At 40.0% G+C, this 12,222-nt stretch overlaps 1 protein-coding gene and 1 long non-coding RNA gene across 2 annotated transcripts in view; both read right to left on the reverse strand.

The window, feature by feature from the left end:
- LOC102307460 (phospholipid phosphatase-related protein type 5) overlaps positions 1-12,222 on the reverse strand; it is a gene marked incomplete at its 5' end in the record, with an annotated part of 73,627 nt that overhangs the window by 38,319 nt on the left and 23,086 nt on the right. Inside the window, 1 exon segment of the mRNA XM_014338126.2 lies at positions 7,314-7,502. Within this exon segment, the coding sequence (XP_014193612.2) occupies positions 7,314-7,502 (189 nt within the window).
- On the reverse strand, positions 1,169-7,295 carry LOC121815430. The gene is made up of 2 exons (XR_006055095.1): positions 1,322-7,295; positions 1,169-1,221 (listed from the first exon to the last, which is right to left on the reverse strand). It is a non-coding gene; the product is annotated as an uncharacterized LOC121815430 (long non-coding RNA).

Genomic DNA, 12,222 nt, shown 5'->3' on the forward strand with positions numbered 1-12,222 from the left:
TTTGCAATTAATGTAGTTACTATGGACTTAATACATACATATTATTAAAATATGGGCTATAACAGTTGTATTGATGTATAGCAACTTGAAATGCTCCCACAAATGGCACTACAACATGTAAAAAACAAAATAATATAAGCTCTGGCCGACTTGGTTCTATGGTAGGTCTTAAAGTTTAATTTATTTATTTAACCGTTTAAGACTTAAACGGTTAAATAAATATCGTCAAATAATTGTGATCTCAATTTCAGTGAAAATAATCGTGATTATCATTTTTGCCATAATCGAGCAGCCCTAGCGTAACGCCTTTTCAGAAGTATCATCATCTCAGCAGAAACTGAAGTACAGCTATCCATCTTTCTTCTCATATCTTGAGATGGTGTAGTCAGTGCACGTAAAGCCACATAATCTTGCTGTAGGTCTAACTCACATTTTTCTACTGACTTGATCATTTCAGCTAATTCTGCTTTAGAACATTCTTCTTTAAGTTTGGACCTAGTGAGCTGAATTTCTGCCTTAAAGTTTAAATATGTTGACATAAACTTTCTTTCTTTGCTTGTTATCTCTGTCTGTTTAAACTCACGCATTTTTTCTGTTAGTTGCCTTTGACGGTCTGTCCGCCTCACCTCTGCGTCAGGTTTAGATGATGGCTGAGGCAGCCCTATTTTGTGTATTTCAAGGTCTCCATGAATTTCTCCTATGCGTGCTTCAACTTCTTCTCTTTCTGCATCTTCAAGTTCAGTTTCTAATTTCTTTTCTAACTGTGCCTTTTCATCTTCTAAGGCCAGAAGTATTTGCTCAAGGATATGAGTTTCTTGTGTACTCTGCTCCATTACAATGTTTTGAACCAACAACTTAGAACAATAAAGGGAAACTTACCCAGAGTACACTACCTTAAATATCAAACAACACAGTAATAAACTTTCAATAAATGAACAAATGTACAATATCTACACCATACAATTTTCTTTTTGGCTTTTTCTTAGATCTCTTTATGCAGTTCAAACGTTTCGCTGATGTAAGAACTCACAGTCTACTCTTCCACGTGGTCTTGGAAGAATGGCGTGCAGGGCTCTGGCTGCTCGCTCCATAACAGGCCACGTTTTTCACTGTAACTGCTCCTGAAGGTTTTTCATGTTCGAAGCAGAATAAAGGGCCATGCTCCAACTGATGTTCAGCCAGTATTTTAATCTTCTTTTCACCAGCAAACACCGTGAAAAACTATGGTGAAATGATCAATGAAAAACACGGATATTACATCAGCAGAACAAAAATTACAACTCAAATAAAACATACACACAAAGTAAATGCACCAACATACCGTGTGCGCCTTTCTACTGAACATTCATGAGCAATTGTAGTCCATATCTTCTATATTTCCACCCTTTACACAGGCCAGCATTCTCTTTCTGGCTCGAGCCTTCAGTCTCTGGTGACACGTGCGCTTAATTGAGCCTCACCCCAAAGCATGCGCACCACAAAGCGCCACACTCAGGCCCACCAGTAGGTGGCGACAACACAACATGAATCCAGATTAAACACCAAATTTTGAACATTGCAATCACATAATAATTACATTTCAATGCGACGGCTACAGGAAGAGTTTGGTTTGTGGTTACAGAGAGCAAACGTCTTCTAAAGAGTTCACAGGTTAGAGCACATTTAATGACTTTGAGCCCAAAAAGATCAGCAGGGAAGGAGTTCAGCTTTTGTGTCCGACACCTTTGACAGAAATAACTCTAAAAAGATAGTTTCCTGAGGGAGAAGCTATCTTATTAGAGGTGTGAGAACATTACATTTGACAAAATCATGTTCTCTGAAATGATAAGCAGCAGGGTTTTTTGTTTTTATAGCCACCTTGTCATTGAGAATACTAACCACTAGTCACGATGTCATCTGTCAAATGTCCTAATCTGATACGTCCCAGCACACAGACTGGAAATATAAGCACTGGCGATTTGTTGTTTTCTGTACAATCCAGGTTTAATTTTGTGAACAATTTCCTGTTTTTATTGCAAACAGTGGCAAAAACAAAAGAGTTGACACTAAAAGACTTGAAAGGCATTTAATTTTTATGCCATTTCTTCATGGTGTTAAGCTCCACTGATGGAGCTCTTTTAATATCTCAAAATAACTCATTGTGACAAAAAGATAATTATCAAACAGCAAAAGAAAGGAAATTGACAATTAAAAAATAAAGCACTGTATCCTGTCTCTCCAGCTTCATCACGCTGATCTGCAAACACCCAGACATCTGACAAGCAGGACCATCTCCTTCCCCCGAATGCTGCATTTATTCAAAGCTACTTTGCTTTCGCCAGTCCTCTTCCACTCCCACTATTGTTCCCCGTCATCACTTCAGACCCTGTGATGGCAAAAACAGCACCATACAGATTTTCATGCATCAAGAGCTCTCCCTTGATAAACTCTGGCATGACTGGATAATGTGGTCTGTATCCCTGGTTTGCCCCAATCCCCATCTTTCTGTCACATGGAATTGCATAATGCATGAAGGTTTTTTTTCCCCAAGGTTTAACAGACAGCAGAAAACAAACTTGGAATAGAGCCTCTTGTTTCTTCTGTCCTTCTTTTTTGGCTGCCCTAACACTTCTTTTTCATTTTCTTTTCTTTCATTTCGCCATTTCTCTGCCTCAATGTTGTAGTTTGTATTTGCTGCGTTTTGAACTCGTTCTGTCTCGGCGTCTCTCCTCTCAAAGAGCGCCCTCGCTGTGCCTTCTCACACAGTTTGAGAGGCTTATATTTAGCAGCATTAGAACGGAGCTCTCAAGGGCAAAGGTATTTAGCATTATGCCTCTGACCCACATAAAAAAGGTGGAGAAATAAACCTCTGCATTCAAAACTTCATTCATTTTCCGCACCCTTGTGTGTGAGTGTGCGTGTGTGTGTGTCCACGTGCTGTGAAAGCTCACACCAAGCCTGCAATTACCACTGGATGGATTGCAGTGTGATATCAACATGTGCACATAAGGTCTCCATTCACTCAAATACACTCAAATACACACACACACATGCACGTAATTAGCAAATGGTTCAAATAGCACTTCACCTTGCTCTTTCAGCTTTGAGTGATGATTAAAATGAGTGCTGAAATGTCACCTGTAATGCATTTGCTACATGTATTGCACACGCAGGATGCTACATGCTCTGCACTGAATACTGTGTGTGTAAAAACAGAATTATCTGCAGTTGTGGAAAGTCATAGAGATCGCCTGCGGCTACTCTGACTAGTACTTAGATCCGAGCACTACTGCGTGCGCACACACACACACACGCACGCCGTTTTCTATCTTCACACACAAAAATGATTTTCAGTGGCCGCGGAGGAGATGTGTGCCGTCATCCTCCCACACACTTACCTTCACTGATGCACTGAAACCTACAGCATTTTTGCCAAGTACCACACAAGTGCCTTTATTTCACTCACCCTCTCACTTCCTCTCTGTGTGTCCCTTTAGCATTGTGCAGCATTCACGTACTGCACGCACTCACACACAATCTGGTGTGTGTGCTATTCAGTTCTTACAGGTTGTTTGAGATTAACAAGATTTGCACTGCTTTTCAGCACCGTCAGCTTCAGAACAGACTTTTGGGTCAGAGAGATGGAGTGGACTCTGTTTTAACCAGTGCAAATCAAATTTTCACCAAGGCTAATGTGTGCTACTAGCTATTGCTTACCATTTTTTCTAACAAAAATATGTGAAGGACTTGATGGAAAAACAAATGGAAAATAAATAATTATATTATGAAAAAAAAACCCTCATGGAGCTTTTGATTGTAGTCCAGTGCCTTAGTCATTCAATCACCCTTGCTTGGTTGCGATTGCAGAAAACCATAATGGAAGCCAAAATTTATTCCAGGGTGAAAAAACAAGCTTAAATAAACAGATAAAAAGAAAAAGCAAGGTTTAATTTTAAAAAAAGTAAATGGATCCTGAAACTGAAATGCACCCAAAAAAACAAATTCATGGTCCCACACCAGTGCAGAGGTCTGACAGATGTGTTGAATAGACCTGCTTAATCTTAAAACAGCCGAAAACTTGAAATATTTTATTTGTCTTAATTCCTCGCAGCATAGTCTGAACAAAGCGCTGGAGACATTCCTCAGAGACTTTGGTTCATAATGACACAATAGCATCACACAGTTGCAGAGCTGAGGCCAGTGAACTCGCTGTCGTGTTCAAGAAATCAGTTTGAGATGATGTGAGCTTTATGACATGCTGTGTAATCCTGCTGGTTAACATGGCAGTTACTGTTGCCTTTCTATCAGCTCAAATTAATCTGGCCATTCACCTCTCATAGCAACATGGCATTTTCACTCATAGAACGTTTTTTCAGACCATTCCCCATAAACCTCAAGAAATATTTGTGTGGGAAAATCCCAGTAGATCATCAATTTCTGAAATATTCAGACCAACCAGTCTGGCACCAATAACCATCACCCGCTCGTAGTCGCCCTTTTCCCCCCAGTTCTGATGCTCTATTTGAACTTCAGCAGGTCGTCTCGACCATGTCCACACGTCTAAATGCAGGTGTACCTAATAAAGTACTGGGTGAGTGTATGTTGCTCCAGTAGATCAGTAGAAAAGTACAGAGCCATTTCCAGGAACGTGTACTGAAGGGTAGGAAACACATTCTGTAAAATGTTAATGGTGAGATGAATTATATAATGTTCAGCATATTGCCAGTAAGAGGAGATTTAAATGAAATTTGAATTCCTGAGTCATGCCTCTGACACTGTCTGACCTCACATATCTGTGTAGATGAAGACAAATGTATTCCGCTGAGCAGGTCCTCACTTCACTTCAGCTGAGTTGTTTAGTTAAAGTGCATTATATTAAGCATGTAGCACTTAGAAATGTGATGTGCACATCATTTCAGAACTTTATATCACTTTGAATGGTGACGTCCTCGTCTGAACAGAATTTGGCTTTATATGTGATACAAAATACAATACAATATATATAAAACATCACTTTTTAATTTGTAAAAGACATGTAAGGTATGACTTTACTAATCGTATAGAAAATATCTTTTAATGCTCATTAACTTATTTAGCACAGCTCTGCAACCTCGCCTGAAATCCATTATTACATAATTGCCATCCTTACATATCAATGCATATGCTTTCCTGAAAACAAAGACATACCAAAGAGCTTTGCACTTTGCCATCACATTCTTGAGAGAGCCTTTTCACGCACGTTGATGCATCTCATGATGTTTTCTTTCTCTCTTTTCTTTCTCTTTCTTATCTCCTCATTATGCAGATAATTGAAGAAGTTATGCAACACAAGTGGCATAATTTTTGGATTAGAAAGTAGGATGAAAACTCTGAATCTAAGAAGACTAATGCATTTCTTTGTTACATTACAGACATATTTAATCTCATTACAGTAGTGCACTATTTTGTTTTGCTGCTTAAATGCTGTGTCAGCCAGAGGAGCACCTGCCCTGAGTGTCAGTGCAACACATGCCTATCTTACAGAGAACTAAACTAAACACATTCCTGCATGTGACAGATTCATTGAAAGGTTGTGCAAAGTTATGCAAAGACATTTCTGGGGGCACTCAAATTTCACTGTTTATCAAAGGGAGTATCTCTCGTCTCACAAAAACTGCAGTAAAATGTCTTCAGTGGCTCTGGAAGGGGGGTTGTGTAGTCAGAAAATTTAAATCTGGGGCTTTCACTTGGTTTATTCTAATAAATAAATGGACTCTAATGGAACAAAAAAAACTTCCTATATTCATTATAGAAAGTGTAGGTGTCAGCATTTCTGGAGATTCAGTCACACTAAGGGCTAGATGTCAGAACATCTCAGTCCTCATTTAATGGAGGGACTAAACGTAAATCTCCAGAGTTCTGTTTTAAATATTTTAACTTGGGCAAGACAATGCAGCAAGTGTACGTGAAAAGAGAGAGCAGCAAAAACAGAAGAGGGGTTAAAGGGAAAAAAGAAAAATCTGCACAATTTCTGGTGAATTTGAAAATAATCTTGAGCTATCAAAGATAGAATCCGCACACACGAGATATGGATACTTTGTTAAAACAAGGGTTTGCACGGTCACTTGAAAGAGCTAGAGTTGTGTTTGTAGCTAAAAGTCTGAGTGAAATTTGAGGGAAAAGTTAGCAAAATGTCTGCCTTTTTCATTGTTACTAAAGAAAGACTTGTGGGATGGAGCGTTATCTTCCAGAAAAAGAGAACACAGATGCTCTGACTTTTAAAAAAGCCGCTTCCCTTCTCCAGGCAAAATCACACCACTCTGCTCCCACTCTGTACCCCGACGCTTGGAGCCTGCAAGCATTAGAGCACACGCTAGGCTCCACCTGTGCATCTGTGATATGCATGTCAACTTTGGATGATTCCTAAACTGGTGGTAAAGTCTCACACAACCTAAATATCAGTTACACACAATAATGTGCAAGTGATACATAAGTAAAACAGGCCAACTAATGATATATGTAAGTTTAAAAAGTATGTGTGGAGGATTTTTTTTTATGTGTGCACTGCCCTAATATGTGTTTCCGAGGCAGACATGTCCTACTGCCAATTAATTGTAGGGCATCAAAGAAGTAGTCCCTAAGAGACAGAAGTCATGGATGCACAGCTTTGATGAGGATGTGAATGTTTCATTATTAATGATATTCAAATCTACTGATGAGAAACTGTGCATGCTGTGATTAACTTGGGGTAATTACATGAATTATAGCCACTATAAACTGATTGAGTGCCAATGAAAATTGATAAATTCCTAAAGATAATTACTAAAAGAAAGCACTTTAACACTGATTGGTCTGATCTGCTGTATTATGACTGACAGTATTCAATTCTAGTCAGTTACTGAAGATGCTTCTATATGCATATTGAAGTAACAGGTGAAAATAATGAAACTGTGCCTTGCAGACCTAAATAAGTCAGACCACTCAGAGGTGATGTTTTATTCTGTTTTAATGCAATGTGGAAATAAGGACAGACTTTCTGCACATCTCTGACTGCTCTGTGGAGGACAAATATAGTGCCCGTTGCCATGGTTATTACAGAGAACGCAACCACACAAACAGAGCTGCGAGTCCACGAGGATGCACACCTACGCATCGCTACCCTGTTTTAATCCATAAACACCACGTGTAGATGAGGAGGTACTGTCCATGTGCATGTGCGTGTTTATTTCACATGCTGTGGGTGAATGTTGTGTGCATGACTGTCACGTATATTCATGTAAGATATGTGTGCGTGTGTGCAGGATGATCACATGTGGAAGTATCTTTTTTTAAATTTAAGTTGAAAACAGACTCACCGTCACAGTGGGTATGGCGGTGACGAGAGAGTAGACGAGGACAGGTGGAGCCTTGCTGTTTTCTTCTGGTCCTGGGTACGGCTTGGAGTAAGCTTTGTCAAAGCAGAAGAAGCCCTGGATGTGCACGGGGAACGTGTCTGTGTACTCAAAGTAGTACGCCAACAGAACGGTCCCTGCCATGATGACCAGCTGAAAATAAAACATATTGGTTCCAGCTTTAGGATTGGATCCACAGGAGAGTGTAGGAGTTGGGAAAGAGAAGACAGCCGTAAAGAAGAGAAGTGGAAAATACTGTTGCGGGTTTTTTTTTTTTTTTAAAAGAAAAGGGGAAAAAAAAGAAGAGATTTTTCCTCCACAGAGCAAAAATGATGGATGCTTCCGTAATGTGTAAAATGAATCAAGTGTGCATGGAGAGATAGCGAGGGAGGAGGATGACAGGGAGGGAGGAAAGGAGGGAGAGTGAGGGAGGGAGGTAAAGATAGAGACGGAGGGAGGCAAATAAGGAGAAAGACAGATAGAGAGAAGAATGAGAGCAATGAGGGAGACAGAGTGTGTGTGAGAGAGAGAGAGAGAGAGATCCCTTCAGCTGTGTCAGTATGCTGAGTGGGAGGGTAAAGAAACAAATGGAGAGCGATCAAAGAAAAAAAAGCTGTATGGAGGAACAGAAGAAGAGCTGAAGAAGGGCAGGAGAGAGAGTGGAGGGTGAGACACAGAGAGGTGAAAAAGAGCAGAACAGTGAGGAAGGAGCAGGCAACAGGGAAAGGAAGAACCCGGGCAAGAGCAGAGAGTATGAGAACAAGCAGAATCAGGGTACATGAGTCTGCATAACTTTGTGCTACTCTGACATTTATAAAATATCAGATTTATGCAAAGCAGGAGCTGTGAAGCATAAAATATGACCTTCATTGCTGTTAAAACATAAATAATAAATAAGCATTTCAAAGCAGATTGTATGTATGTGAGGGAGAAGACAGGAAGAGGCGATGATAAACATAGAACACATCAAAAAATGCGAGATATTCTCCCAAGATGAGACAGATGCACAAGTTCTAATTATTCATTTATACTCCAGTAAACAGCACACAGACGCTCTTTGCAGGAAAAAAAAAAAGTGACTGCAGTGCGAGCTCCTGTAAATTTGCAACTGAAAACTGGAGGTTTGTGCAATATTAGCTTGCCCTCGCAGATCGGCCCGAAACAAAAAAAACTGCAAATGAAAAAGGAAAATGTGAGTTTAAATATAGAGAGCTGCTGATTAGTTTCCTCTTAAGCTGCAGCCTAAATGCTTGCTAGATGGACTTGCATTGTATGCGAAGGACAAATTTATCAGCAGCAAAACATGAGGAGCCTCTGCTGGCAGGCTGAGCTGGTTTGCAGCTTCAGGGACAGTGAGACAAGGAGCAAATTGTAGCGGTTTTTGTGGCTGTCACTAACAATTTCTTATTTTACTTGAAGAAAGTTTTACTATTTAGCATTTGCACATTAACAAAATATAAATGAACAAATTAATCATGTGATGAGATCCTTGGTTTTCAACCACAACAACAGAGTACTACATCATAAGTCAAAGCAGATCTTAAGAAAGGACCCCAGCTGAGAGTTAATAATTATTACAGCTTATTAATGATTTCCTAGGTTTGTTTGTTTTTGATTATGTGCTGGACTTCAGAGTTTTCCGGTTGGTTACATTTCAGTTATGCTGCCTCATCTATGTCTTGTTAAGTCTCTATGTGTGCTTGGTGTTTAGTTACTTCCTGTTTTTTTTGTCTGTTTGGTTTTGTGGGACGTTATCACTTTTTCTTCCCCTTGTGTTTTTTTTTTCCTATTCAATTAACCCATGTCTTGGTTCCCCCCGCTGTGTCCTCTATCCCTGTTACCTTAACTGTATTTGTTTTGGGGTAGGAGTAGTTTTAATGTTTTATTCTGTGTTTTTTAGTGGTTTAGTTTATACCATGTTTTTTGTATACATTTTGCATGCATGCTTTTATTCTGAAGTTTTTCTTTTACTTCCTACCCACACCTTAATCAAAAAAAATTATCTGCACCTGCTAGTGCTGCATAAAAGATGGGAGGTGAGGGCAATCAGACAGAGGTGGCACAGAGCATATGCAGAGGTGGCACAAGCATGAAGATGGCAGAGCTTCACAAGAGCAACAGGATGGATTGGCCAGATGGATGCCAATGAGATTGGCCCTGGAATTGTCTGTGAAACTGGTGCTGGATGTAGTGGAGGAGTTGGAACCAGTAAGAAGGCCTTTCCCAGTGTGATACGACTGGTGAAGAGTGACTTCTGTGATGTTTGGTGCTAGAGCATGTGTTTCAAGACTTCTGCATGTCATCTGTATAAAAGGGACATCTAGCTCGCCGTTAGTTTTTCCATTTTTTGAAATGCTCTACTCTTGTGTTATTGTAAATAAATGATGTTAACCGCTACGCTTGAGTTTTGTACTCCTTGGCTAACACTGCCCTCATATTTTTAGCTGCTCTCCACCTGATGGAAAAGGACCTCCCCTCATTACATATTTAAGCTTTCAGTTTTCCCATGTTCCTTGTTGTGTCGAACTGGTGAGTTTCACTGTGTTTCTTCATTACATCTCTGTTTGGATTACTGGACTTTTCTCGCAGCATAAAACATGTTACAAAGCTCAGTTTTCTAGCTTACCATGAGATCTACTACCAGAGGTTTTAAATGCACGTAAGTGATCAAATAGAGCACAATCAGTTGGTGTGCTTAAAAGAAAAATGGCACGCCTTCTTTCATTCATCTATCAGGTGTTGTTAATGAACAAAATGGGGTCTGGGTACATTCTTACGCAATACCTCATGTTGCCGTAAAAGTAAACTGCTGAACTGCTGTCATATTAGTGATATCAATAGTGTAGGTTTAAAAGAAAATCAGGCAGGAAGCCCAAATCTCAAATATATTTATTGATTATGGAGATAGTCCATAATAAATGGGGTTTTATGGAGCTCCAGTAAATGTAGTCTTCCCTGAAGTTGAAATGCAGCCAAATTTGGTGCAATGGGATTACTAAGTGAACAGGCTCTCTGCCATTTCAAGAAAAGCAGTTTTATTAAAACTTATACTTCATGTAGTTCATATATATTTCATCTTCACGATCCTTGCAACTCAGAGAAAAGGAGAAACTCACATTAAGTGTGACTTTCACACAAGTGTAACATGTAGACAGGATGCTGTGGTGGACAGATGGGTTGACAAAATACTGGATTTTACACAAAGTCCTTTATTTTTACTTTCTGATTCACTTATTTAGTTTTACTTCACATAAACATAAACCCTAAAAGCTACTACTCACTGCATTTCAGTGAAGCATCATGAAATCCTCAACAAAGTTGGAAGCGCAACGTGCTTCACTGTGTATATAACCCCATGCATCGTGCCATAGACACTGATGGGCACCTTGCACATGTCTTTGAGAAGTTAGTCACTTGTAAATGTGCTGGCTGTAGCAACATCTTGGAGACCAGTTAATGAGTGCTGTGGATTCCCGCAGTCTCAGCTGACTGTTGAGCAAACTCGCTGTTGTGTAAAGACTTCAGGGAGTCACCTGGCAAGGCAAACATGCCATCTACAAAACTCTTGCTTTAACTTCCTGCATATAATGCAACTTCAACTACACACAGAGCAAAAGATGCTTAACATGTTGAGTGCTTTTAACCGAAAGCTTCTAAAATGCTATTTCAGTTTATGCGACAATGTCAAGCAGACTTGCATTTATTCATTTGAAATGAAGAGATGTGCTGAAGGAGCTTCATCTTCTTTTACAGCACCAAAAGAGAAAGGTTTCACAGTGGCAGATGGCTGGAAAAGTGACATAACACTGAGAAACGTCCTCCAACACGTTTATGCTCTTCAGAAAACAGAGAGCCCACACGGATTAATGCTATGGGAAGGGGAGGCTTGTTATGTCTTAGATACTATTCTGCTTTATTACTCAGAAAGGAGCACTGAAGATGGGATGGAGAGGGTGACCTAATTTAAACATTCATTACACACCCAGCTCTGCTGTCTGATCTGCAAGTCTACACGTTTCTCTTCAGTGTTTTTGTAAACAGTTATTGAATTTCAATGAATGGATTCCCTTCATGAGCAACAAGATCAAATAATTGATCTGTTCCTGTTGGCAATATGCAGACGTAATCTACATAACTCTGTTTATGGGAGACGTTTCACTGAGGGTCCCAAATGAAGAGAGCATCATCACGTAGGCCATTCGAGCGAAATCTTTAAAAAACACACACGTACAGGCACCCACAGCCTGTAGTTTATATATAGAGCAATAATATCAAGCAACTTATTCCTCCATGGTTTTTTCGTTTCCCTTTACATGAGCTTTGTGTGTGTGTTTGTGTTTCAGTATGTGGGTGTGTTTCCGTGAGTGTCTGTGGGCATGTGGGTGCATTCCCATGTCTGAGCAGGAACTCTGACACAGATACGCTGTGTTGAACATTTCTTTCCATCATCCATTTCTCTCTTCTGCCCGAGCAACAGAAGGCTTGAGGCAGGGAGGTGTAGATAGTGGGAGAAAGAGAGCGAGGGAGGTCTGCGAACAACCATCAAAGTTTAAAAAACGTTTGAAAACAACCGCAGAAAACCTCCCTGGGAGATTACGCGTCATTTTGGTATCTACTTTTGCTCTACGCAACCGTCAGTGTTTGTGTACTATATGTCCCATCAGACTTATACATCGTGTACTATAAGAATTAAGCATCATGTTTGCTTGTAGTCAGAACATTCAAAGGGGGGTAATTTTCACGAGAAAGTCAAAGTAGATCATTGCAAGCCTTACGGGATTTCAAAACTTCAACGGCTCTGGACCTACCTATCCCCTTACTTTCCTAGCTTTGTGTGTGTGTGTGTGTGTGTGTGTGTGTGTGTGTGTGTGTG

This window comes from Haplochromis burtoni, unplaced genomic scaffold (genome assembly GCF_018398535.1).
Source record: "Haplochromis burtoni strain Fernald_Lab_line unplaced genomic scaffold, NCSU_Asbu1 Contig_212, whole genome shotgun sequence".
Classification (NCBI taxonomy): Eukaryota; Metazoa; Chordata; class Actinopteri; order Cichliformes; family Cichlidae; genus Haplochromis; species Haplochromis burtoni.